Genomic DNA, 26,316 nt, shown 5'->3' with positions numbered 1-26,316 from the left:
CATAAATTATTTTTACAGGAAGTGAAGAGAACCACAGCGTCATATGTTCCTCTATCTCACCAGCCACTCGCATCAAACTGATGCCATACACGGGTGGGCCCCAAGATTACACACAGACACAGACATTCCCCCTGCGTGCAGCCTGGGATAAAACCCACCACATGGGAAAGAGCTGTGCGGTGTGTGGTTGGAAATCTACATCGTTTTTATAACAGCAGTCTAATTTTTCATTGAGATGGTTTAAAGACTGTGATCTGATGCTGAACTGTAAATTGTATCATCTTTATCATTTGCTGGTGGTGTGGATGCGTTACACTGACTTAAAGAGGAACACCACCTAAATTAAGAATTGAAACATGTTATTTCTCTCAATCAATATTTGTGAACATGAGCATCTTTCTCTCAAAGTCAGAAACCAGAGAAGTGAGTCTCAAACTTGTGATGTCACCAAATATAAAGTCTGGAGTTTCTCCAAAGACAATGAATGGGAGACTGATTGTTTTTATATATCATAATTACCTTTATTCTATTGTAGTGTCCTCAGTACAATTTGGGCTTTAAGTACTATTTTCTGGGATTTGGGAGATAATTGTTCATGTTAACTAATATTGTTTTAAACAATAGGAATAACATGTATGAAGTTTGAAAATGGGCATAGTTCCCCTTTAATATTTTACTTGGTGTAAGTCTGATCAGGGTCATGAGTATTTTTGAGATTATTTTAACCAAAACACTGTATTTTAGCATCATGTATAACCTCAAATCATCTCCTTTAATACCTAATTCAGGGATCTTCCTTGTTTTTTAGACCAAGGACCCGTTAGCTGAACAAGAGATGATGCAGGGACCCTCTACTACAAATACTGTATTAAACTGAGTTGTGTATTAAATTGGGCCTAACAGCTAGGGTGGCCTAAAGCCTTTACACACAGCTTTATATGGTGCATACTATACTAAGATATAACAATGATCATAACATATTCATATATTTATTTTTTTCCATTTTCTTATTGGAATTTTGAAAAAAAGTACAATAGTTGTATAGTGCATCAGCGCGTCTGCCTTACAGTGAAAAAGAAAAGCATAAATCCCTCTATCCCTCCCAACAACCCATGTGAGACGTAGTTACAATAACCAACTCAGTTATTAAATAACATATAACATAAGTAGATAATTGAGGTACAATGACACAACATAGAGTAAAAAACTATAATAGCAAAAATAATTAAAGTAATTCAAGAACAAGAGAAAAAAAGAAGGGGGGGGGGGTCTCTCCTTTCACATATTAGGAATATATAAATATTATATACAGTATATTCATATATTTATACATTTAATGTTAATGTTAAATGTACATTATGAAGTCACGATGAATCCTCCAGCTCAGTCGTATCTGTGCATGGCTACCTTAGTGGCTACGTTGCCTATAAACCAGTAAGTTTATCATCAAGGTTGTGTAGATTATTATTATTTTTTCACAAATGTGTCTTTTCTAATATCAGATTGCATTCAAAGCATATTTTCAGACATATTTTTGGTAACATGATCAAACAATTTTGAGGACCCCCTGCAGTAACTCTGAGGACCCCCTGCAGTAACTCTAAGGACCCCCTGGAGGTCCCGGACCCCGTGTTGAAGATCTCTGTCTTAATTATTTAAATTATTCCAAATTCAACACCAGGACAGCAACTAACAGTATCTTTGCGTGCAGCGCCATCCAGTGGTCGCTGCATTCAACAACGCCTCAAATAGGAGCTCTGGTGTACTCTCGCGATGCTTCGGGAGGATATCTCGTGTGTCCGCCATCCTTACGGCTCTTTACAGAAGGGCACGAAAAGGCCGAAACAAGGGTGCCCTGTCTAACACGAACTCGGCACTTCATCCTACAAAAACATGCTGTCCAGGCTCATTATTGTGTCAGGTATGTATTCATTTTGTTTTTGCTTATTAATTGAGCTCTCTCGGCTGTGTCCTGAGCCGACAGTGAAGCAGGAGAAACACAGGTTTAAATGTGAAGCTGAAGGGTAAAGTGAAGGCCGCACTTTGAATGAGACATGCTAACGCTAGCTTTAGGGAGCTAGCTTAACTACACGCAAGGTAGAAGCTCTGAAACTAGTTTATTCCTTATAATGTTGTATTTGTATGGACAGTTAATGCTGTTGACTGTGTCGCAGTGTCTGTGTTTGTAGCAGACAAATGAAGGTAACAAAGGTAGATGACGACCTGCAGCAAACCAAAGCTCCTTTAGCTGCTTTAGCTCTGCACGCCTGTAAATGTCACCTTTCTGACAGCTCTGTATGTTTGTAGTGAGGATAAACTTCACTCACTTCTCAATGCAGATCCACCAAAAGTGCGTTTTTTACTGTATTATAATGCTTTCACAAGGTGTTAATTCAAAGCTAGCCATGTTACTAACGTCACCAGGCATTTGTAATAGTTAATATTTATTTAGATATTATCATTTTGGAAATATTTCTTTCAGATTAAGAACAAGCAGATAATCAGCAAAAATAGATATGCATTCAAATTAGACCACTGTGCAAATAATGCATGTAAGAATATAGCTATGTAATAGTTAATATTATGCTATCGTCAGGCAGGGAAATTACTTCATACTCATCTCATCTCTGTATGTATAGTGAAGTTATATTCATTTTGCTGCCAGTTTCTTAGTTACACTTGACTAATACAGCAGTCATGCCTTTAATCCAACCTTCATGGAGGTTGACTTGACTTCTCGTGCAAATCCACCAAAACGGTGGTGTTTTGTTTTATTTTAATGTCACAAGTTATCACAAGTTGTTTATTCAAAGTTAACTTAGTTGCTGACGTTACCAGGTTTTTGTGATATTATTATTTTCTAATTCATCAAAAATTACAATCATAGTCAGACTGCAATACTATTTTAGAGAGCAGAATAAATGCCATAAAGTATATACCTAAGACGTACAAACAACACAAATTGACAAATCACACCAAAAAAGGATGCATTCATTATACAATAAGAATAAACAGAGGATAAAGTAAATAGTATGACATCATTGAAGTTAATCAAATACATTATTTTATCTGTGATGGTTAATATTATTGGTATTGAAATAGCCTCATCCTGTTGCTGTGTTTCTATAGTGACGTTATATACATTTTGGTGCCAGTTTATTACTTACACTTGGCCTGACATCCATCAAACCTTAATGGAGGTTATAATGGTCAACTTTTGTAGAAACTGTTTCATAACCAACCGACAGATTTCAAATGAACATGCGTTAGTTTCAACCCTGAATTTTTGTTATTGTCTCCTCTGTTTGCAGCCAAGGGCCTGAAAAGCAGCGGCGCCCTTGGTGCTGGGTATGTATCTTAAAAAGTTGTTTTATTTACTGTATTTGATACTATCACAATCCTGCAGTTTAGCAACAAGTAATATCTAAATATAAGCCGTTAATGATGTTGTCTCCCACAGTCTGGTTCAGGCGTCCCGCTCCCTGCACACATCGTCCCAGAGTCAGGCCCCAGTTCCGCCTCTGCCAGAGAAGGGAGGGGTCGTCCGTCATGGCATTTTCCCCGAGGAGCTTTTCCAGCTCCTGTACCCCAAAACTGGAGTCACAGGTCAGTAGTTAATTAATGATCAATTATCAATCAATTAGCACAAACGCATAATCAAAGTAGTCTTCTGTCCTTAGTTTGCAGTGTCATGCCTGTAATGAACTACATTTCTTCTGTAAGTTATTGTTTCTGAATATAGTCCCACATTTAGTTTAACAAAATGCAGTGTCAAACAGGAAAGTCTTAAGTCCTGATTTTTAAATGAACGTAGAGTTGAAACAGACTTCAAATTTCCTGCAAGTTTGTTCAGATGTGGTGCGAACAAACTGAATGCTGCGTGTCCATTTTCAGTTCTGCATCAGGGAACAGTGAGCACAAAAGACTCATGTTTATGGGGAAATGTAAAACAGGCTTCAGCGTGTCATTCCAAAGCTAACATGTCTGGTCAAGAGCAATGCATTACATAATAACACATTGTATATGCAGTTCTGTTTGCATACGGATGGATGTAGTAATGTGATTTAATTTTAAATGTAGATTAAAATGCTGGTAGTTGGTTTAGGGCCACGTCCCACTAGTGTTTTATAATTGTTTTTCATGCTTTGTATTGCCTTCACGTTTTAAATTGTCATCAAAAATAAGCTGCTGCATGGTTGACATAATTTTAATTGGCAGTGGAATAAAACCTACATTTTTCTTTTCCTCACTAGGACCATACATGTTGGGCACTGGGCTTCTCGTCTACCTGCTTTCCAAGGAAATCTACGTTATCAACCATGAGACCTTTGCTGCCCTCTCAATCGGGACTGTCGTCGTTTATGGTGTCAAGAAATTTGGTCCCAGTGTTGCAGCTTTTGCTGACAAACTGAACGAGGTAGGCCGGCAACCATATGGGTTTGCATTTGATCTTATTTGTTCTGGTGAATAATTAGATGCATTTTAGATTGAAATGTTTTTTCGTACGGAGACTGTTTAAAGCAGAGGTCTTCAAAGTGAGAGGCGGTCCTCCCCAGGGCGACTCTAAACAGTTTGAGTCTCTATGGGATCAAATAACATAATCATGATCTCATAGGCATCAAGTGTGAAACTAAGCCTAAATAACCCCATGTTTAAATCACTGTTCAGAGACCATTGTGCTTCTCTTTTGTTCACAACCTTTGCAAGCACCCCTGTGATCCTGCTCTCTGTGTGTTTGTGTGTGTGTTTGCAGGACAAAGTGGCGAAGGCTCAAGAGGGGAAGGAAGCCGCCATCACCAGCTTGACTCAGGCTATTGAGAATGAGAAGAAGGAGCAGTGGAGAGTAGAGGGAAGATCGATTCTCTTCGACGCTAAAAGGGTAAACGGCACGAACAATATAGTTTTTACAATATCTCCACTGTTCATAAAGTGCTGCTTCATATTTACCCAACAATCCATATTGACTGATGGAAGCTGGAGATCATCATTATGCAATCTTTGACATTTATCGACCTCTGCTGGCAACAAGTAGAAATTGCAACAACTTAAAGATAAACCTGTAATGGCTTCTATGAATATGTTGAGCTGAAACATTAGGAGAAACATGATATTTTATTCATTTTTTTATTTATTTATGGACTCCCAAAGACCATTCACAAATGTCGAGCAGTCATCTAGCAGCAGTAGTAGCCATCTGACTACGGCTGTATGTTTCTCTGTACACTCAAATCAAATGTCAAACTATTCTTTGTGGCTTAAATTACAGCACAATGTTAAGAGCATGTAAAGGAGTAATTTAACTTGCTTAGAATTAATATGGAAGATGCATGAAATGCCAACAATTTTAGCAAATCAAGTGTAGACCGGAAATGTCTTACGTGGACTCCTCTTTTCCTGTTTAGAACAATGTGGCCATGCTGTTGGAGACCAACTACAGAGAGAGGCTACACATGGTGACCAATGAGGTGAAGAGGCGCTTAGACTACCAGATCGCCCTGCAGCACCTCCACACCCGGATGGAGCAGGAGCACATGGTCAACTGGGTGGAGAAGAGTGTCGTCGGCAGCATCACTCCTCAGCAGGTCAGTCTTTTGTGTCAAACTGTCTCAAATTTAACATTCTAGGCTCAATTTTAATTAGCAGTTTAGATTAGTGCCACATTGTGGCATGATCAAACATGTCATTGTCAGGGCTGGATGTCAAACCGTTTATATTTGGTATTGACCAAAACCGTATCCATCTGTACCTCATTTGCCCAAGTACAAGACGATTAGAAGATGACCCACCTCTTGACCTTTTGAAGATGCAACATACTTTCTAGGTGGTCCTGTTGGGAGAGTTTCCCAGAGCATCCAAGCAGAATGATAATCCCTCATTTGTGTAACTTTATTAGTCCCCAAACTCACACTCTCATGTGTTCATTTGAGCTCCTCAACATCTGTGACACTGATGAAGTCTGTTTCTGCAGCAAAGACATCAGTAGACACTGTTTACTTGTTTTAACTTATCAGAAACATGTTTTACACGAACAACCAGAAACTCCAGTAAGAAACTGTGCTAGCATAACACTTTTGCGGAACTTTAACTCTAACAGACAAACTATAAACAGACTCAACATTAAGGTTACAAAGGACCTTTAAATGCAAACAACTGTCAGAGGTTGACAGGATATCTGATGTTGTGACCACATAATGTGCAAAATGTGAACAACGTAAATGGTTTTGTCCAGTTATTTAACATTTCAGGCCCTTTGGCTTGTATGTAAAGAATAAAATATTGTTTGGACTATGTTCTTGTACAGACACCTTATTTATATGTTATTATACCTTTTTATATAAAAAACAGTTTTCTTACAAAATGTTTTTGTAACTGACCTGTGATCCCCTGTGCTCGCTGTCTTTATCTGTTTGTCTTTTTAGGAGAAAGAGAGCATCGCCAAGTGCATCACAGACTTGATGGCTCTGGCCAAGGCCACTCAGGCCAAAGCTACAGCCTAAACTATCGAGTCTTCAGAGAAGACTTCTCTAATCCTCAACTCATGGTCCCAAGACGAGACGTTCACTTTTCTTTACAGAATAAACTATTTCCTCTTTAAATAATGGTCTCTGTCAATATATTGTGGGTGTGTACAGTATTTACACGTCGGCTGGTAAAATAAATGGTTCTCTTATCCAACATCAACTGGCAAGTTTGTGTTTTTCCACTTCAAACAATGTCCTTTTCTTTCTTCCAACATGTAGTTTAACCTTTGCTTATGTATTTTGTCGATTACGTGAATGTGACACATACTTACGTCACAATTTTTATAACTATAACAGATTACACTTGAGCTAAATAAATGCTAAATAAGACCTTTGGTCTTAAGGGAGGGAGGATGGTGCTGTGAAGTGCTTCTGAACCTTTGGACTCATTATGAGCCAGAGATACGTTGTCTTGCACCATAACTCAAATACTTATTCTCAAATGACAAATCAGGCCGAGCCTCCTGATCCGTCACTACCGTCAAACTGTTGCACTTTGATCCTGATGTCTTCAAGCAGGAAGTTAAGGAAGTTTTCTCTGTAGTTTGTGCGAGGAGTCGATTTCTTCTGCTTAAAATCTGTTTAAAAAGCGAATGATGACACCGGAGCAGAGCTGATGCTGACAGGTAATAAATAAATGCTGTAACGGTTGTGATTTGGAGGCTATAATGAAGGAATGGTTGCATTTGTTTTTGAAAAGGTCATGTGTTTGCTCATGTTAAAAGCAGGTTGTTGACGGTAAACTCGTGACAGCCTCCATTAATTCAATCCAGAAGATGTTTTTAATTTCCACAGTTGTGTGTTGCATCTTGCTGCTTGAGCTGGTGTTTAGAGAATGTGTTTTAGCTTCAAAATAGCCTTTATTGATCTGCCATTTAAGTCCAGACAGTAGGGGTGAGGCCATAGGGACACATTCATAAATTCTGAATCTTAGTCTAATTTAACCATTCATTTATTAAAGTGAACTAACTGGGAATTTCCCTCTTGGTACTTTATTATGTTGGTGTGTTCTGTCAGTCAGTCAGCTATGTGACCTTTGCTGAATAGCAGCTTCTGTAGCCACACGTGACAATCATGAGATAATGGTCAATAATAAAATGGAGAGTAGTCGAGATCATAGCAAAATCCACCAAGATTTCCAACACGAGCTGTAACACAAATGGGGCTGTAGCAGTAAAACTCCTGAGTGCCCTGAGCTGAGAAAAGGTTTATTTTATTGCTTTTGAAACATTTAAATTGTGAAAGGAAGAATTTTGTCCTTCAAAAGTGACATAGTCTCACTTCAAAGCTGTCAAAATAAATATCCCAACTTGGTAAACATCCTGTGTATGCTCTGTTACGTGAAAAGGGTTTCGTCTTAGCAGTTTGTATCATGAGCAGCAACATCTTTTACAGGTTGGAGCGGCTTTAAGAGATTCTAGACTACCTGAAGTTTTAACTCCTCCAGGAAAGACACACATAGTTTGAAAATGTTTGGAAACACTGGACCGTTCTCTTATTCCCCGAGGTGAGTGAGTTTCATTTCACTTTCACCAGTCATTGCATTTAATGTGGTTGAGCCTTTGAGCACCAATCAGGTTCTTAACAACAACCGGCCCACGCCCTGTTACGATAAAACACTACTGCAGCAGATGGTTTATCTTCAAATCACTGTGCTTTTATGATCCCTCAGGGGTTTCTCACCGGACGACCTACCTCATCAGAGGCGAGCTTTCCAACAAGATGACTTCAAGGGTTCTCCACTGCAGAGAAACGGCATGTCCAGACCCAGTGGAAAATCAATATACAGTATGCCAAGACATAAGCAAACCTCTCATCTGATTGTATTTTCACTTTTGTGAGACGAAAGTGTGTCAAAGTGTGTTTTGCCTTTACATCAGTGCAGAGAAAGGAGTACTCTGAGGGGCTGAACAGACATCCTGACAACTTTCATGTCAGAGTGGAGGTAAATGAGTGTGAAATTTGCACCGGCATGAGGACGTAGTACAACCTTAAGCTTTCTTCATCCATGACTTCTCCACATTGACTCCGTAGCACCTGTTCACCTGTGAGCTGGACGGCCAGGAGCTGAAGACCATGGACGACTGCTTGGCCAAGCTCAAGAGGCTGGATGTCAAAGGTCGTCTGTGGCCTCAGGAGATGATCATGGAGGTTCAGAGTGGACATCTACTGCTCAGTGACATTGAGACGAAGGTAGAACAAACACGTCAGACGAATTTAAGCAAGAGAGTGTGGCAGATAGATACATAGATAGATGACTTTATTAATCTTTTGAAGGTAATTAAATCTATAATATATTAAAGTATGTGGACGTGATAATATTTGACCTTAATTGTTGAATACCTCATTGCGTGTTCTGCTGTTTCTATATAAAATGAGAGGATTACCAGAGTAAAGTCATGTAGTAGTCTGTAGAAGGAGGAAAAATCATATAGAAGGTCAAAAAGTTGAGTTTATGAAGCGCTACAGTTGACAAAAGTAGGTGATGAAGTTTACATTTTTATTAACATTTTTGCATATATTTTCCTTTATGTATGAAGAAGTCTGCATTGCTGGATGTACAATACTGGTATAAAGACATTTTCCTCCCCTTCCACTACCTATTTTGTGATGGCCCCGCCCAAGACGATTGTGATTGGTTTAAAGAAATTCAAATAACCCAGAGCGTTTTTTCTCCTCATACCAGAATGTTAACTTGTGCTGCCAAGTATGAAATATATTTCCAACATATTTAAGGGGACATATTATGCTAATTTTCAGGTTCACACTTGTATTAAGGGTTTCTACTTGAAGTTGTTTACAAGCTTTAATGTTCAAAAAACACATTCTTATTCTCATAGTGTCTGTCTGAATATATCTGGATTCACCCTCTGTCTGAAATGCGTTTTGGTGCCTGTCTCTTTAAGACCCCCTCATGGAAAAGCCCAGTCTGCTCGGATTGGCCTTTCACATCTGTGCTCTCCGATGTCTGCATTATCACTGCAGCCAGGGAACGACTGTAACAACCGTTTCTCAGTACTTGCTGTGTGCATTTCTCTGTGGATTAAGCATTCACAGTATTTATAAAGCACATCCACCTGCTTTATAATTAAAAAAAGACATGAGACTATCACTTTTTTACAACATGGGACCTTTAATGAAAATACAACACATCTGGCTTTTTCAGAGATAGAACGATAAAGTACTGGACTTATTTCCATCGTTGTCCTCTGTTTTCAAAGTCAGTCGGGTGAGTCAAGAGGAAGAAAGGAGTTCAGAACTAGAAAATATAATTAGCATAGCTCCCCATTTTCTGCTTGTAAATGATTTCATTATTGATTATTAACTGTGTATTTCATAAATCTGTCGTCGTTACGTTTGTTCGGTTCAATCTGATTCTGAAGGCCCAGCTGGAGTCGCTGCCATTGAGCTGTGTCCTGCAAACCAGCGCTGTGTTGGACAGCTGCGCCTACAACTCTCTGCTGACAGTAACTGTGCAGGAGCGCAACAAACGCAGCCCCCAGGTCTACATGTTCCAGTGTGAGGAGATCGGGGTGAGTCACATCACACCAGAACCGTCAATGTCCCCTTGACCGTAACTTTGACCTCCTGAAAGAGAACAGAGGTTATGAGTTGACAAAATTAAGGCCGTGCTTTGAAACCAATATCAATCTTTCATAACAAGCAGTTTCATGCGGTGTCACGTAGGAGTTTGATTTAATACCAGTTCTGTTTTTTACCAGGCGGGGCTCGTCAAGAGCGATCTGGATAGGGTAGTCCAAAGAAGAGGTGATGCTGTGGAACCACGCAGAGACCAGTCTGACATCAGGTGCGATCATCCTGAACACGGTTTCAAGGGAGATTCAATCGCTTTGATGAGAAAGAAACTGAACAGTAACATTTATTAGCTGCTGCCTGTCTGTTGATGTTCTCAGGAATAATCTTGAGAATATCATCGGGCAACATGTTCCAGGAAGTTTCCGGCAGGCTGGGCCTCGTCCCATGCAGCAAGACAGGACCCCAGACAGGACCCCACCACCGCCTGATCACCCACCCCCACAGTGGAGGAACAGAGAGCCAGGTATGGCTTGAATCCACTGAAAAGCATATGAAAACACTGACATGTTCTCCTCAGAAATTGGAGTTTTGTGCAAATAAGATGGATTCACCGATATACTCTCTCCGTTTTATACATTGATATTTGTCTCCAAACACTTCTTTTTGTTGCCTTGTAGAAATGATACCGCCTCCACTAGTCTACACCCTACAAGAAGCAATGATGCAACATCCTGATCTTCATGAATTACAGATTAGCCCAGTGGTTGCAGAGCAAACGGACACAGAGAGGAACACAGTGAGTGCTGCCAGTTTACAGAAGTTATAGGGAGTGGATTATATCAGTGATGAATGATTCAAAATGTGTTGTTTTATGTGTGTTACCTTTTGCCTTTTCACAGGACATCTTAAACCATGTTCTAAATGATTTGGAGATTTTCATGGGCAAAGTGTCCGATGCAGCAAACGCAGCTTCTTTACAGCAAGAGGACAAAACCAAGAAGAAAAGCGGGTTGAGGAGGAAGAAATCAAAGAACAATGGTAATATCTTTTATCTGATTTAGTTTATCCCTAGGGCACATATAATGAAGGAAGTAATTCCCTCCTAATAAGTGCTGACGACACAGATGTTTGATGTGTTTTTTTTTCTCCTGCAGCACCAGATGTCCGACTGCCACCCTGGGAGGAATATACCGCCTGTCTTCAGAAAATCAAATATGGATTCAATCTGCTGGTAAATACTTCTTTAAATCTTTAAACGCCTTTGCAGGTTATTAATTGACTGAGTGGTTATGGAGAGATATTGAGTGAACGCTGTAATGTGTTGACTGGGGCGTGTTACTGTAGCAAAAACAAGTGGAGTGTGACTGAGAAGCTCTCTGTATTACAGGGCGAGCTGGACGGGACTCTGAGCGGCCCCACTGCTCCTGACTTTGTTCACATCTTCTTCACTACTTTAGGCATGGTGAGCTCCTCTCAACTGGATGAATCTACTTTTAAGACACTATTATTTACAGTGATTCATATTTTTCCTCCACCTCAACGGTTGATATTTACCTGCTTCATTTCCCCACAGGTACTGCCTCAGTACCCTCCAGACCTGCCTCCCACTGTGCTCTCACCCCTGCTCACAGATGCGGCCGTGCGGCTGCTCAGTCAGGTCGTCGACCCGGAGGAAGATGACCTGTGGAGGTCTCTGGGAGACTGCTGGAACATCCCCAGGTAGCTCTTTTATAACCCTCACACACTTACACTGCTCTTTTTATCAAGCTTGTGACCTTCTCATAAACAGCCTTCTGATTGTGAGTGTCACCTGCCCTAACATGTCCTGTAACCTGGGGCGTTGGTTGTGTTTGCTCATGTAAATATTGGTCAGTGTTAATGCTGCATTCATATCCTATAGAATACCTGATCGACGGGAGTGTTTTCATTTCAAACTGCCGCTAATTTCAGTTTTAAGATGATAAATTCTACTTGAGACTTGGAAATGGCAACAAGGAAATACAGTGAAGGACATATTGATTAAATATATACATTTACTAAAGCTTTATTGATCATTAATAAGATCAACTTTCGAGTTGCCAGGTTGTGAAAACCCATTTGGCTGCTGTTTTACTCCCTCAATCGGGACCCTGTGGGTTTTGTCTTTTTATCTTAGTAGGTCTTCAGGAACACCACTCCAATGGACTGTTTGACCACCTATATTGAACTCAAAGTAGCATAATAACATTTTTTCCCCACGTTTGTGCAAACCGTCTGCTGGCTCCGGCTTCATATTTACCATTCAGGCATGAGCTTTGTTGGGCTCATTACTCAAACTAATGTATTAACCATTACTTGTTACTCTTTACAAAAGTAATATTATTATGCCAACAGTAATTCATTACACTACTTGAACTAACTTTTTCCATTACACAACACAAAATTGGTAGTTGGATCTTTTCTCCTCAACATTCTGACTTCATATGTGCACCTCTGTGTGGATGTCAGGGTAATCTCCGATAAACTGAGCAAAAGCTTCAAACAAGCAGTTTTATTTTCCTGCAGACTGAATCCATAAAAGTTACAGGATAGATGGAAAGCACACCTGGCTCAAACTGAATGAATCCGCGATGATTGTTGGATTTAAAATCAGAAGGGGGCTGACAACGAATTTAAGGTTGCATCAACGTTTTTTTTTTAATGGAATTTTATTATCACTAAGATTTTATCAGTGAAAGTAATATTATTACTGTATTGCGTTACTGCTATCTAACTACTGTCTAACACAGGACATGGGTGTTATCGATCTCGACAAGAAAGTAAATAAGCGTGTTTCCCGAAATATATAATTCAAAAGCTGATAAAGAAAAAAAGACTACAAAATAAAATTGGTGTATAGCTCCGTTACTTTTCAGTGTTCTAAACACAAGTGCTTCTTGTGCAAACAAGTACAACCTTAACTTTTTGTTAAAACTTTTTAAATCACTTTTAGAAATAAAAAAACCTGGCAGTGAATTCCATGCCACCATTGCTCAGTAATGCACTGTCCTGTGTTAAATTAGTTTATATGGAGGCAACGGAAAACGACCACATACGTGTCACATACCTGTCTGAAAAAGCTCTTTCATGAAGTTCCTCATTAGATTCTTCCTTTTGGTTTGTTCTACCCTTAGAAGACTTAGAAAAACTTGTCCATGCCTTTATTACCAGTAGGCTAGACTACTGTAATGGTCTCCTTGCAGGTCTTCCCAAAAAAACTGTCAGGCAGCTACAGCTTGAGTTTTAACAAAGACCAAAAAATGTGAACACATTACACCAATTCTTAAATCATTACACTGGCTTCCTGTACGTCAGAGAATTGATTTCAAAATCCTCCTGCTTACATATAAATCACTACATGGTCTAGGGTCGAAGTATATCACTGATATGCTCCCACTACATAAGCCTTCTAGATCACTAAGATCCTCTGAGGCCAGTCTGTTAGTGGTTCGCAGAGTAAACTCAAATCAAGGGAAAGCATCTTTCAGTCATTATGCAACAAACAGCTGGAACAAACTTCCTGAAGATGTGAGACTTTCACCCACTCTGACCACTTTTAAAACTAGACTGAAAACTTTTATGTTCACCTTAGCTTTCTGCTAAACCTTTGCACTTTTAACGTCCGCACTGTTTTTATTATTGTCTCTCTTTGTCTTTCTGTAATGCATTTTATTTCATGACATGTTGTGCTGTGAAGCACTTTGAGTCTGCCTCGTGTATGAAAAGTGCTATACAAATAAAGCTGCCTTGCCTTGCCTTACCCTCCTGTCACCTTGCAGGTCTAGATGGCCGGATGACAACGTCCCATTTTACATCCCAGAGTTCTACGATGGCTGGCAGCCACCTGCCCCCTCACACAGGCCTTCCCCGCTCCCTTATCAGCAGAGTCCACTGAGCAGGAGCAACAGCCAGCTCATCCCAGCCGGCCCCCGTGAGCCACCCCTGTACATGCGGGTCATTTACAACTTCATGGCCAGGAACAATCGAGAGCTGAGCATTATGAAGGGCGATGTTGTTCAGGTGAGATAAAAACCACCGTACAATAACGTTTTTCACTCAGATATACAAGTATTACACTTGTGTTTTCCAAAACAGTGCAAAAATTTCCATAATATCATAGTGAACATTGGAAGCATGTTTGCAGACGTTTACTGTATGTGAAACTCATCTGCCATGCCAATGTTCAGGACAACAGGTCCACAGTCCCCTCCTCTGACATCTGTCTTCCGATGGTTACCAAGCCATTACCAAAAGTCCATTTGACTTTCTGAGTCCTTGGTTTGCTTTATGAGTCCCGTAAAGTCCAATGAACAAATTACTCAAATGCAAAAGAAGGTTTTCAGCTCCCCAAGAAAAGAAAAGTAGACAACAGATGTAGCCTCACCGACCGCCAGTGGTGGAAGAAGTGTTCACATCCTTGACTACATTATCAGCAAAATGTACTTGAAGTATGAAAAGTACTCATTCTGCAGTAAAATGTTATGTTATATGTATATGATACAGCTGCTGCATGAATGCATTTCTGTAGATGTTCATGGATGTGCTCATTTTAACTACTTTATATGCTGTTTCATAGTTTAATCAGCGTACATCATATTTTATAAGATCATATGTTTGTGGTGTCACTGTCCTGTGAGATCGACATATCTCCAAAATAAATACTTTTCACAAGCTCAGAAAAACAACTTGAGATGTTCGGTTCTTTGGACTTTTTACAGGTGGTTCAGAAATCCAAACAATGGTGGCTTGTCCGTAACGCCCTTGGAGAGGAAGGCAACGTTCCTCAGAATGTTCTGGAGCAGATGAGCGACGAGCCCTATGAAGATCTACCGGTGAGAAAAAAAATGACACGTAGCTCTGCTGAGTAACCACTCCAGAATATTTCACGTGACATTTTTATTCCCTTCGCTCCCTCTTCACAGCGGGACACTCGCGGTCCTGTGTCTCTGGACATGACCTCCACACCTGCAGAGGTCAGAGCCTGGCTGGAATACAAAGGCTTCGCCAAACTGTGAGTGACATAATGCACAGAGGGACTGGGAGCTATAAGATGTTTCTACTGTCAGTAAGACTTTGCACTGTTCGATGGAGTCAGTTACTCATGTGTTGTCGTGTGCAGCACTGTGTCCAGCCTCGGGGTGCTGACCGGTAAACTGCTCCTGGGGATGACCAAGGATGAGATTAGGATCGTGTGTCCAGAGGAAGGAGGCAAAGTCTTCTTCCAACTCCAGGGCATTAAAGCAGCCATCGCAGTAAGTAATGTGTCATAAGCAAGCCCCAACCACAGCGACGTCCTGTTTGATCCAATAAGGAAGTGCCACAAATTGCATTCTAGTCTGTATGTATACGTCGTATCTCCATGAAAACACTGAGGGGGGTGAATTTTTTGGTAACAGGCTAGTTTTTATTTTATTGGAGGGTAAAGTTTATGAATAATTAGGGGCGCAGCTAGCCCTCACAGGTATACGTCAGCCAGATGGACGTATCTCCCTCCCCCCCAACATCACATACATGCCCTTTTTTGGTTAGAGGAAATGAGACGGAGTCAAAGTCTGACAAGATGGCGATTCCCGTAGGCAAAGTATGATTGGATCAAGTTAAGAGAAAGGACCTCGTTGTAGAGGCTTGGCCGTTTTTTATAGTCTACGGTCATGAGATACCAGTAACGTTCCACCCTGTTCCCTACAGCTCGCCAGCGAACCATCAGGCCCGTACAACGGTCATTACTATTGACTCGCCTCACTTTTTCTCCTGAATTTTCCTCCACGGATCAACATCTGGAATTAATGTCAATTCATCTTTTGTCATAAATTAATTGCTTTCAGCATTTCTGTTATTTAAGGGAAACCCCACTTCTACTGAATGAAACTTCTATATATTGTACAATTTATCATCAGCAGCAATAATTGAGTTACTCGATTTGTTTATTTTACCTATAATGTACTTTTAGTTATTAAGTACAAACCGGATTCCAAAAAAGTTGGGACACTATACAAATCGTGAATAAAAACTGAATGCAATGATGTGGAGGTGCCAACTTCTAATATTTTATTCAGAATAGAACATAAATCACTGAACAAAAGTTTAAACTGAGAAAATGTATCATTTTAAGGGAAAAATATGTTGATTCAAAATTTCATGGTGTCAACAAATCCCAAAAAAGTTGGGACAAGGCCATTTTCACCACTGTGTGGCATCTCCCCTTCTTCTTACAACACTCAACAGACGTCTGGGGACTGAGGAGACCAGTTTCTCAAGTTTAGAAATAGGAATGCTCTCCCATTCTTGTCTAATACAGGCCTCTAACTGATCAATCGTCTTGGGCCTCCTTTGTCGCACCTTCCTCTTTATGATGCGCCAAATGTTCTCTATAGGTGAAAGATCTGGACTGCAGACTGGCCATTTCAGTACCCGGATCCTTCTCCTACGCAGCCATGATGTTGTGATTGATGCAGAATGTGGTCTGGCATTATCTTGTTGAAAAATGCAGGGTCTTCCCTGAAATAGATTACGTCTGGATGGGAGCATATGTTGTTCTAGAACCTGAATATATTTTTCTGCATTGATGGTGCCTTTCCAGACATGCAAGCTGCCCATGCCACACGCACTCATGCAACCCCATACCATCAGAGATGCAGGCTTCTGAACTGAGCGTTGATAACAACTTGGGTTGTCCTTGTCCTCTTTGGTCCGGATGACATGGCGTCCCACATTTCCAAAAAGAACTTCAAATCGTGACTCGTCTGACCACAGAACAGTCTTCCATTTTGCCACACTCCATTTTAAATGATCCCTGGCCCATTTAAAACGCCTGAGCTTGTGGATCTTGCTTAGAAATGGCTTCTTCTTTGCACTGTAGAGTTTCAGCTGGCAACGGCGGATGGCACGGTGGATTGTGTTCACTGACAATGGTTTCTGGAAGTATTCCTGAGCCCATTCTGTGATTTCCTTTACAGTAGCATTCCTGTTTGTGGTGCAGTGTCGTTTAAGGGCCCGGAGATCACGGGCATCCAGTATTGGTTTACGGCCTTGACCCTTACGCACAGAGATTGTTCCAGATTCTCTGAATCTTCGGATGATATTATGCACAGTTGATGATGATAACTGCAAAGTCTTTGCAATTTTTCGCTGGGTAACACCTTTCTGATATTGCTCCACTATCTTTCTGCGCAACATTGTGGGAATTGGTGATCCTCTACCCATCTTGGCTTCTGAGAGACACTGCCACTCTGAGAAGCTCTTTTTATACCCAATCATGTTGCCAATTGACCTAATTGGTGTTAATTGGTCTTCCAGCTCTTCGTTATGCTCAAATTGACTTTTTCCAGCCTCTTATTGCTACTTGTCCCAACTTTTTTGGGATTTGTTGACACCGTGAAATTTTGAATCAACATATTTTTCCTTTAAAATGATACATTTACTCGGATTAAACTTTTGATCTGTCATCTACGTTCTATTCTGAATAAAATATTGACATTTGCCATCTCCACATCATTGCATTCAGTTTTTATTCACAATTTGTGTAGTGTCTCAACTTTTTTGGAATCCGGTTTGTAAATTGTGTATAGATTTTTGTTCCAATTGACCCCCATTTGTCTCTTGATTTCTACAGTTCACAAAGTGTTGTTATTGAAATACAGTGCATTCTTATAATACAGCCTAATACAGAAAGTGTTGGAATTGTCCCAAACTTAAAGAAACAAAGTCAGTACAAGATTTATTTGAATCTTTGCAAAGACATGTAACAAGTCAATTAAGTGCTTTACCTCAAATTAAAGTGTTGACTTGTCTTCCTCGTACAATACAAACATGGATCTCTTTTTACACAATTGTGATTCACCTAAGAATGGTTTTAGATCTGGCCTTTAAATGTTTAGAAAAGGATTCAAGGACATAAAACCTACTCGAGCAGCTACCAAACAGCGTATCAAAAAAACTACAAACAATCTAGTCCTGAATTTACAAGTTATCGAGTCAGTTGCACTTGTGGACATTTGGCTCTTTAGTTCTCCAAGACGTCAATGCGTTGTCCTTTACTCTTTCTTGCCTCCCCACTTGGCCATCTTGTTGTTGACAGGAGTCTTCATGTATCTGTCTGACTTCATGTAGGCAGCAATCTTCTCCAGACCCTATGATGACATATACCAAGTCATTTAAAAATGAACTCCACATATACATTTATTTCTAGATGTCACAGAGGAAGAGGTGCTAAAGTGCAGGCTGTTTGTATCTGTTGAGTGTTCTCACCTCAAAACGGTCTAAAAGATCTTTGAGGTTCTTGAAGTCATCCAGGCACGAAGGATGAAACATCCTGTGTTGATCCAAAAGCTCGTACATGATGAAGTCCACAAAAGTGATCTGTTGAGACAAATTTAACATGTTGAAAGCAAAAATATTGGCTCAAACTAGACTTTAAAGCTGCACTAATCAATAGTTGTTTAAACAGTCAAATAACTTGAGTGTTAGTCACTTCCTAATAACATGCATCACCCAACTCAGCAGTTCTCCCTCAGCTCTGAGAAGCTTTTTGATCCATTTAAGCTCAAATTGTTTTTCTATTTCACTGCTTGGTTCTGACTCATCTCATCAGCTCCAATCGTTTCCAGCAAAAAAAGAGCTCTAAGAAATCTACTGCACGCTACCTGCTCGACACCAAACATCACACACAGCTGGTGACCATCCAGCACCTCAAGACTATTTTTATAAAAGCAACTCCATTTATAAGGCCTTAGTGTGATAAATGTACATGATTTTCAGCTTGTTGTGGCATTAAAAAAACGCTGTGCAACGCAGCTTGAACCCAACATATGAAGCTTCCCGTGTTGACATACCTTGTCACCGGCAAACCACTTCCTGTCTCCCAGGAAACCTGAGAACTGCTTCAGAACACCTGGCAGCGTCTCCAAGTACCCTGGCTTCATCTTGTCCTGGTATCAGAGATGTGATGTCGGCATTAGTGGAAACTTAAAGTAGGTGAAGTGAGACATTCAGTGTTACTACACTTTTAATGAAGTACTTACAAAGTCAAGGTAGCACAGCCTCACAAAGCCGTTTCTGAAGTCCATCGACTGGTTCTCCAAGATGTCCACACGGATCTTCTCGTCCTCTGTCTCTCCGCCTGTGAGCAGAGCAGATTTTGAGAGACACTGTGGGCGTAATGGAGCTGTTGGGGGTTAGGAAACTTAGTCACCTATATTGGGTGTCTTGTCAGGACACGGGAGGCAGGGACTTTAATGTGAACTTACACAGATGCACAGGCAGTAGTGTAATATTTTTCTACTAATTGTGGCTGATTGCTGATACCAATTTATGCAGTTTTCCCCACCACCTTATTGCAGATAAAGTCTCATGTAGATGAATTAACATCATTATGGCTGCACTTATGATATTGTGATGGCCCACTAGCCAATAACAGACATTAAAAAAGTCCAGTTGTTGTATTTTCATATAATAAGCTCCAGTGCCGGCCTCGTCTTATCGGCAGAAACTCTCACGTTGACCCGGTACCGATGTTGTGCCGATATTATGCATCGCATCAACAGGCACTAATATTTATACACTATTTTAAAGAAGTGTTTGTGTGTGGGACTAACAGAAATAAACAGTGCTAAGTGCTATAAACAGTGGACTAAAGACTTGGGAATATCACTCTACAGCCTACGCATACAACACAGATAAAGGCTGCTACTCACTACACATTTGTTAGGAAGTTGTTACATGAACAACTGGAAATCTCAGGCATTACTGTTTAAATCAATAATAGTAACTAATATCATTACAAAACAAGACGCATTCAGAAACGGAAACTTAACTGGCAGCCTCTCTACAAGCCTGGGCAGGTCTTGCATGAAAAGGTAAAGACAGACACTAACCCCGGACACCTGTGTATGATTGTGGGGTTCCAAAATAAGACTTCCACCATTTGGGAAAAAAAAAATTGAGGATATTTCATTTTGAAATACTGACAATGGATGAATGAAAATATGAAAGCTCTCGTTTGAACAACATGAATGTGAAATAAACAAGCTATACTTACACAAGTTATGTTTACGAGCAATGTATCTCATGATAGCGTTGCTCTGCACTATCTTCCTGTCTCCGTCCTCCAAGTAGGGCAACTATCGTGGGATGTTACGATACCATTATTAGTTGTTGTGTTCAACCTGTCAGCTTTACACTTCAAATTAATGTTCGCAAGGTAAAGTAACTTACATTGGGAAAGTCCATTCCAAGTTTAGGTTTTTCATCAAACCAGCAGCTCTTGTCAAAGGCGGGAGCTGTGAGAGAGAAATGTGGGTTGAAAAAAATATGTAAGATAAAATAACTAGGTTGTACTTTGGTTAAAATTATGTCCGCTGTGTATCTGTAAGTTACCTTCACCACAGACGTAAAACTTCTCCTCATACTTGGAGCCGGTGTACTCCAGCAGCAGGCGGGCAGGCTGGCCGAGCTGGATGAGAGAACAAAAAACAGATTTTTTTCCCCTTCTTTTATATCATCACCTTTGAGCTCTGAGGCTCACGCGTGGCTGTGAGCAGACGACGCGTTTTGACAAACATCTGCATCAAACATCGGTTGCATGGTCAAAAGAAAGAAGCATATTAATTGTTCGAGGGCTACAACAAATACGTATGTATTTTCTTGAACTTCTTGTTTTATCCTCCACTGATTTTAACTAACTACTGGACTGTTTCTGCATTTTGTGCCATCAACAATTACATAAATATGTAATTTATCAGGTTAAAACATTTGCTGTGAAGTCTTGCTGCGTTGTTCGATAGCATTTCAACGACTCAGGTCTTCAGTCCTGACCAAGGTTTAGAAAAGTGCCCTACAAAGCCTAAGTGCAATAACTACTAAACCATTCATACAATAAAAAAAAATTGCTTTGGTTTACCATGGTATGACTTTAATCCAAATCAATCCTAATCTCCATACTTTCAGGCCCTTAACTGAGCAGAACTCATGTTACTAGTGATTTAAGAATTACAGCATTTAAGGCAGTATAGTTATATAGTTAGTGTAGTGTGTGTGTGTGTGTGTGTGTGTGTGTGTGTGTGTGTGTGTGTGTGTGTGTGTGTGTGTGAGAGAGAGTCTGGGCGAGTCTGGGCCTTGTTTTCAGAAAGAAGGATAAGAGAAGTGAAGTTTTTGGATGGGGATAAAAAATGATTTTCAGTGAACCCAACCTGCTGGCTGACATGTTTTCTTTAACCAACGCTGAGTTTCTCTCCCTCACCTCCCTCTTCTTCTTTGGATTAGTCAACTCAGAGTTCAGGGTTGGGTCAGGGTGTGTTAAACCTGTTTTCTGACACAGGGTCCTGATTGGCTGATTTTGGTCACATGCACCTAAGATAGGAGCTAACCCAGTATAATCACCTCTAACATCAGGTAGACACATTTTTCGTCCATAAGAAAGAGATAAAATTACAATTGTTTTTTAAAACTCAGATCCGTTCAAACTACGGGAAACACGGCACTGCTGCGTTGTTAAAATACGAGGCTTGGACCAGCAATCATCTTAGACAGGGCGTTACGTTTAAAATTATTAATATTATATAAAGTGCACCATGTTGCTGCTCAGGAGGAATTGTTGAGTCTCTGTAAATCATAAATATGTCAGTGTTGTCTAGACTTCCACCATATACGTATAAGTGTCTTGAGATAACTCATGTTAGGATTTGGCACTATAAATAATACTGAATGAATTGATTAAAGCCTCACTTTTTCATTTAATGTGGTGTGTGTTTAATCAGGCATAATAAAAAGAAATGTGTACTTTTGTTTTTATATAAATAAATACTCAATTTCACATTTAAATGAGTTTTGCTAAAACCTTCTCTTAAAGTTTGTGTCTGTATGCTTTTGTGTCTGATATTACTCTGTAGCACTTTGGGGTTGCTTTCTCAATGAAAAGTGCTTTACTTATAAAATGTATTTTTTTGATCCAGTTGAATTCGGTATCAATTCAAGTAGAATGTCTTACATTGAATTATCTAATACTGCTCTCCTCACACCTGCCCATGGCTTTGAGTAAGTGTTATTGTACAGGGATATGCAACAGCCCACGCTGAGAGGAAAAAGAAATCTCATGATATACGTACATGTGAATGGATAAAGTCAGAATCTGAACACTGCTTGATCCAAAGTACGTCCTCCATAAAAGGGTTAATTAGACTGATTAAAAGGTGCATTGTTTTTATATGGACACAAATTTAATATGATAAAGTGTGATAAGTGTTAGCCATCACAGAAAATTGACTACTGTATATGAGATTTGAGTGAAATAAGAGCATGTGTTACAAGATAAGCCTTTATTGATCCTCAGAGGGGAAATTCAAGTGTTCAGCAACACAAAGACACAAATGAAGGGGTGTTTAAGCAATCCAAGACATGGTCACTAGGTAACCTAACACAGTATGATTAATAGAAGTCTGGTAAATACTGTATGTAAACAGTGTACACCAGCATAATGTAGACTATACTGTGATTGAGTAATGATACTTAGTGTTGTCAATATTAATATAGCAACATGGAAATACATGACTGTATATGATGTGGTAAGACAGTTTAGTACAGTATGAAGTATAAAATGCATTGTAATATAATATTATTGGTGTAAAAATACAGTACAGTAGCAGCACAGAAGATTAGTTTTATATGGCATAGTACAGTATAGTATGTTATATAATAATTCAGTAGGTCTATAGGGTAGACAATATGATATAGTATGGTATGAAACAAATAGTAAATCAAGTATTATATATAATTTATTTCAAATACATAATGTAAAATATATATGAGAATCAGTCCTGCAGAAAGTCACTGAGGGGGAGAGATGAGCGTCACACCGGTGTGTCCACCTGACAGCACCGGTGTACTGCCTCTGTCAGCTTCATCTGTCTCTCTCCACAGGAACACCTGCAAGTACAATATATGGTTAAACATGTCAGTGAGTGCTGACTTCACTGTATGCACCCGTTAATGACCATTTCACAGCTGTACTTAACCCTCATAACCCTGCATCTGCATTTTATAGTTTGTCCCAAGCAAGCTAGCTAGCTACTTCACCAGGACGCGCAGGAAACTTAAAAATGAACAAAGTTATGATAAAATATTTATATTACACCAACTAACGCTTTACAGCCATTCATTTGACATTTCATTCATAGCTCTGAGAAGAAACGGATAGATCTGACGTGAGGCTAACGTTGCATTTGCTAACTATTGTAAGGTTACACAGGAGAAATATGAAAGCAAAACATTTAGTAACTCACCGTTCAGTGAGCGGCTGATGAATGGTTTTCATCCAGCAGGGCTTCAGCTCCTTCCTCTGATTCTGAATCAGAGGCTCAAACATGGAAGTTATGCTGGACCCAGCTGCTGTTACTAACGTTAGCTCCGAGGATCCGCCATGTTGTGTGCTGGTTGTCATGGGAGCTGTCCATCAAAATTCGATCGGCCCCGCCCACACGGCCCTGAGCCTGAACTATGGTTTTAACAGCAAAATAAGCTGTTTTTTAAACATGTTTTCTAATAGTTATTAAGGTTTATTTTCACTCAGTTTTGTAGATGCTTAATGAGACACCTAACTTTCATATCATATATACATTTTACATTTTTATAGCTGGGTTTCCAGTGACTCTAAGAGCTGCAACAAAGCTAACAGGAAGCTCATGAAGATGTCAATCAACCAACCAGATCAACTTAAAACACCTGTGTAGGTGTTCAGAGCCTATAAAGCTGATTCATTAACAAATAAAAAAGTGAAAGTAGGAGTTGTGTGAGTCTCACCTGAAGACTTGTTTACCAGTTAGAAACCTTCACCACATAAACAAAAGTTGAATTGAATGTGCACAGTGAAGTGTCTTTATATGTGGTCAGTCACTTGCTTGTTTTATTCCTATATTACTGCCATTTAATGTCTCTGGTAACATGATTATACAGAGAAAGCAGTTAATTAAGCTCCTGCTCATTTAAAGTGGGGCAGGGTGGCTAACTGTAGCAACGGTTTATTTCATTCAAATGTAACGGTTGGTAACGTTCTGAGCACGTGCACACGGAGCCTCCGCGCCCGTTGTTACCACAGTAACATCACATTTAACAGAGCAACACTGCTATGCTAATACAACACAGTTAACGCGAGGTTATGTGGTAACGTTAAGGTTTGAACGTCAGTAGTCATTCAGGCCTACATACAAAGAGTTTGAAAAGCAGCGGCGCCGTGAAACGCTGCAAACAACAGGACTGAACAAACGAAATACTCACCCCGCGAATATCCCAGTAAGCCAGTTTCATTGTCATTTTAAAAACACTTTCCCAGACGAAACGTGGACGATTGAGACTCGGGCAGCTGCTGCAGACGCGTTGTGTCGGAGAGGGAAAGGTGAGTCGGTCCTTTCTGCAGCCGGAGAGGGGACACACCAGGCGGGGGAGGAGGAGGAGAGGGCGGGTCCTTTGTTTTGTTTCACATTTTCACGGTATGTGAATATGAATACTCTGACATTACAAGTGTAGGGCGTGGATACCAGGTATTGTGTATGGAAACCCTGTTTATTTTTTTTTGTTTTTAAAAGAAAGAAAACAATTATGCTGAATCATGCAAGTCCAGACTTCTCCACTACAAGCTGTGTAAAAGTGCACACGTGTCTGTGGCTCATACTGCTAAATGAAATAAATTAAATAGTATTTATAGTGCCAAATCCTAACACAAGTTTCTTAAGGGGAGCGTGCCTATGTTCCCACATTTGTAAGATACTTTTAAAAATTAGGCCCTAACCATACCCGTAACCCTAACCCTGTGGGGAAATAGGGCCTAATTTAAAAAATAGTCAGTAAAAAACAAACATAGGGCTGACCCCATCTCAAGACACTTGACACATACACTGAAAAAAAACTTGTAGGATTTTCTAAATAAAATCCTATTAACATTTTTTTCAAGTATTTTACTGCTGAATATCAAGTACAAGTCACTCCACAATTTCAAGTGTAATGTACTTGCCTTAAGGTGTAACATTTGTGGATAAATTGAGTGAATGAATGCTTCAAAGTCAAGTGCACTCCCAATCTGATATAGTCTCGTCAACATCTGGAGTGCTGGGAACTTTTTAATAATTATACACATGATTCTGATAGCTGATATCAAGACCAACACAGTGATATATCACACTTGGTGTTTATGATGCGTTATTGGTGAGAAATATGCAATTTTATTGATAAAATATATCCCGCAATGCATCATGGGAGTTTCCGGTAAGGCCTTTTCTGCCGTAGCTCGGTAACGGAAGGCTGTAGAGAGCTGGAAGTTGAGGATGTTTTCATGTACAAGTGACTGTACTGCAAGAATGTATGCAGTGATAAGCTGCTATACAAACCTTTCATATAACACTATGGTGTAACCTGCTCATGAAGGAGTCTCTTTAAGACGTTTTTGTGCAAACATTTGCTACCACACAATCAGCAATAGAGATAAAGCTGCTTCATTTTGACCTTGGGAATGGTAAATCAATACCTACTCGAGGTCCAGTTACTAGCTTTTTATGTTGAGCTTCTTGCTGCATTACACCGTCTTCCCCAGCAGATTTGCTCAGCGGTTTGTTCACATGCATGATCAATAGTATTATTATCATGTTATCCATGGCACAAGAATGACTCAGTTGAAAGCTCTGGAAGAAGCTGGTAGGACCACAAACGAGCTGTTTTTGTCATCATCTGTTAAAGCAGCATTCATTTTTGTGATTGTGTAGTGAGAAAAATGCCATTTACAATACTACTATTACAGAAATTCATGCAAATGTGTGTATGTCCACTTTCTCATGACAATATCTCAGCTAATTATTAGTAATATTAGCATCTATTACTTTTAAGTCACCTAATCAACTGTTAGACTGAGCATTTTAACGCTACCAGACATCATATTATTCAGTTTATGGTTCAATATATGTGCGCTAGGAATTCATTCTCTGCAGCCAGACCTCACTTTTTTAATTTTGAAAAGATGGTTTGTAGTTGGTCTGAACTTCCTGTTAACTTTGACCCACATTAGAGTAATGAGCAGAACATGGACACTCCACACAAAGCACTCTTTGTTTCATTTTTATACTCACTCACATGAATGACCACAGAAACCCCACTCACTGTTGACTGCTGAATCTTAAACAGACCTTATTTGTCCAAATACATCATTAATTCTTTTAACATTTATATACTTTATTGGATGTAAAAACTGCAGCAAGCCAAACAC

General features: G+C 39.8%; 3 protein-coding genes across 3 annotated transcripts; 2 read left to right on the top strand and 1 right to left on the bottom strand.

Moving 5' to 3' along the window:
* Window positions 1-1,790: 1,790 nt before the first annotated feature.
* On the top strand, window positions 1,791-6,681 carry atp5pb (ATP synthase peripheral stalk-membrane subunit b). Its single transcript, XM_083920937.1, has 7 exons — window positions 1,791-1,921; window positions 3,312-3,348; window positions 3,461-3,606; window positions 4,254-4,417; window positions 4,754-4,879; window positions 5,403-5,582; window positions 6,420-6,681. The coding sequence occupies exons 1-7, from the start codon at window positions 1,894-1,896 to the stop codon at window positions 6,495-6,497; spliced, it is 759 nt and encodes a 252-aa protein (XP_083777063.1). The 5' UTR covers window positions 1,791-1,893; the 3' UTR covers window positions 6,498-6,681.
* Window positions 6,682-7,990: 1,309 nt separating this feature from the next.
* Window positions 7,991-16,038, top strand: eps8l3b (EPS8 signaling adaptor L3b; the record flags this gene model as incomplete). The annotated part of the gene is made up of 17 exons (XM_083920536.1): window positions 7,991-8,028; window positions 8,194-8,309; window positions 8,402-8,466; window positions 8,556-8,714; window positions 9,905-10,054; window positions 10,244-10,329; window positions 10,436-10,581; window positions 10,736-10,854; window positions 10,958-11,096; window positions 11,213-11,289; window positions 11,446-11,520; window positions 11,632-11,777; window positions 13,856-14,096; window positions 14,795-14,908; window positions 14,999-15,087; window positions 15,196-15,328; window positions 15,765-16,038. The coding sequence occupies 17 exons, from the start codon at window positions 7,991-7,993 to the stop codon at window positions 15,807-15,809; spliced, it is 1,938 nt and encodes a 645-aa protein (XP_083776662.1). The 3' UTR covers window positions 15,810-16,038.
* A 1,742-nt stretch (window positions 16,039-17,780) lies between these two features.
* LOC310951336 (glutathione S-transferase Mu 4-like) lies at window positions 17,781-24,494 on the bottom strand. Its single transcript, XM_083919515.1, has 8 exons — window positions 24,342-24,494; window positions 20,451-20,526; window positions 20,289-20,353; window positions 20,113-20,194; window positions 19,097-19,194; window positions 18,908-19,003; window positions 18,324-18,434; window positions 17,781-18,205 (listed from the first exon to the last, which is right to left on the bottom strand). The coding sequence occupies exons 1-8, from the start codon at window positions 24,375-24,377 to the stop codon at window positions 18,110-18,112; spliced, it is 660 nt and encodes a 219-aa protein (XP_083775641.1). The 5' UTR covers window positions 24,378-24,494; the 3' UTR covers window positions 17,781-18,109.
* Between the last annotated feature and the right edge of the window lie 1,822 nt (window positions 24,495-26,316).

The sequence above is a fragment of the Echiichthys vipera genome (genome assembly GCF_963691815.1).
Source record: "Echiichthys vipera genome assembly, chromosome: 9".
NCBI classification, from domain to species: Eukaryota; Metazoa; Chordata; class Actinopteri; order Perciformes; family Trachinidae; genus Echiichthys; species Echiichthys vipera.
Note: the sequence above shows the minus strand (reverse complement) of the source record. Positions and strands in the feature narration are given on the sequence as shown.

Coding starts and splice junctions, on each gene's coding strand:
- LOC310951336 (XM_083919515.1), bottom strand. CDS start 24,377: ATGACAATGAAACTGGCTTACTGGGATATTCGCGGG. Junction 20,354..20,450: donor GTTTTACGTCTGTGGTGAAG/GTAACTTACAGA, acceptor TCTCTCTCACAG/CTCCCGCCTTTGACAAGAGC. Junction 18,206..18,323: donor ATCTTTTAGACCGTTTTGAG/GTGAGAACACTC, acceptor ATGTCATCATAG/GGTCTGGAGAAGATTGCTGC.
- atp5pb (XM_083920937.1), top strand. CDS start 1,894: ATGCTGTCCAGGCTCATTATTGTGTCAG. Junction 3,607..4,253: donor CCCCAAAACTGGAGTCACAG/GTCAGTAGTTAA, acceptor TTTCCTCACTAG/GACCATACATGTTGGGCACT. Junction 5,583..6,419: donor GCAGCATCACTCCTCAGCAG/GTCAGTCTTTTG, acceptor TTGTCTTTTTAG/GAGAAAGAGAGCATCGCCAA.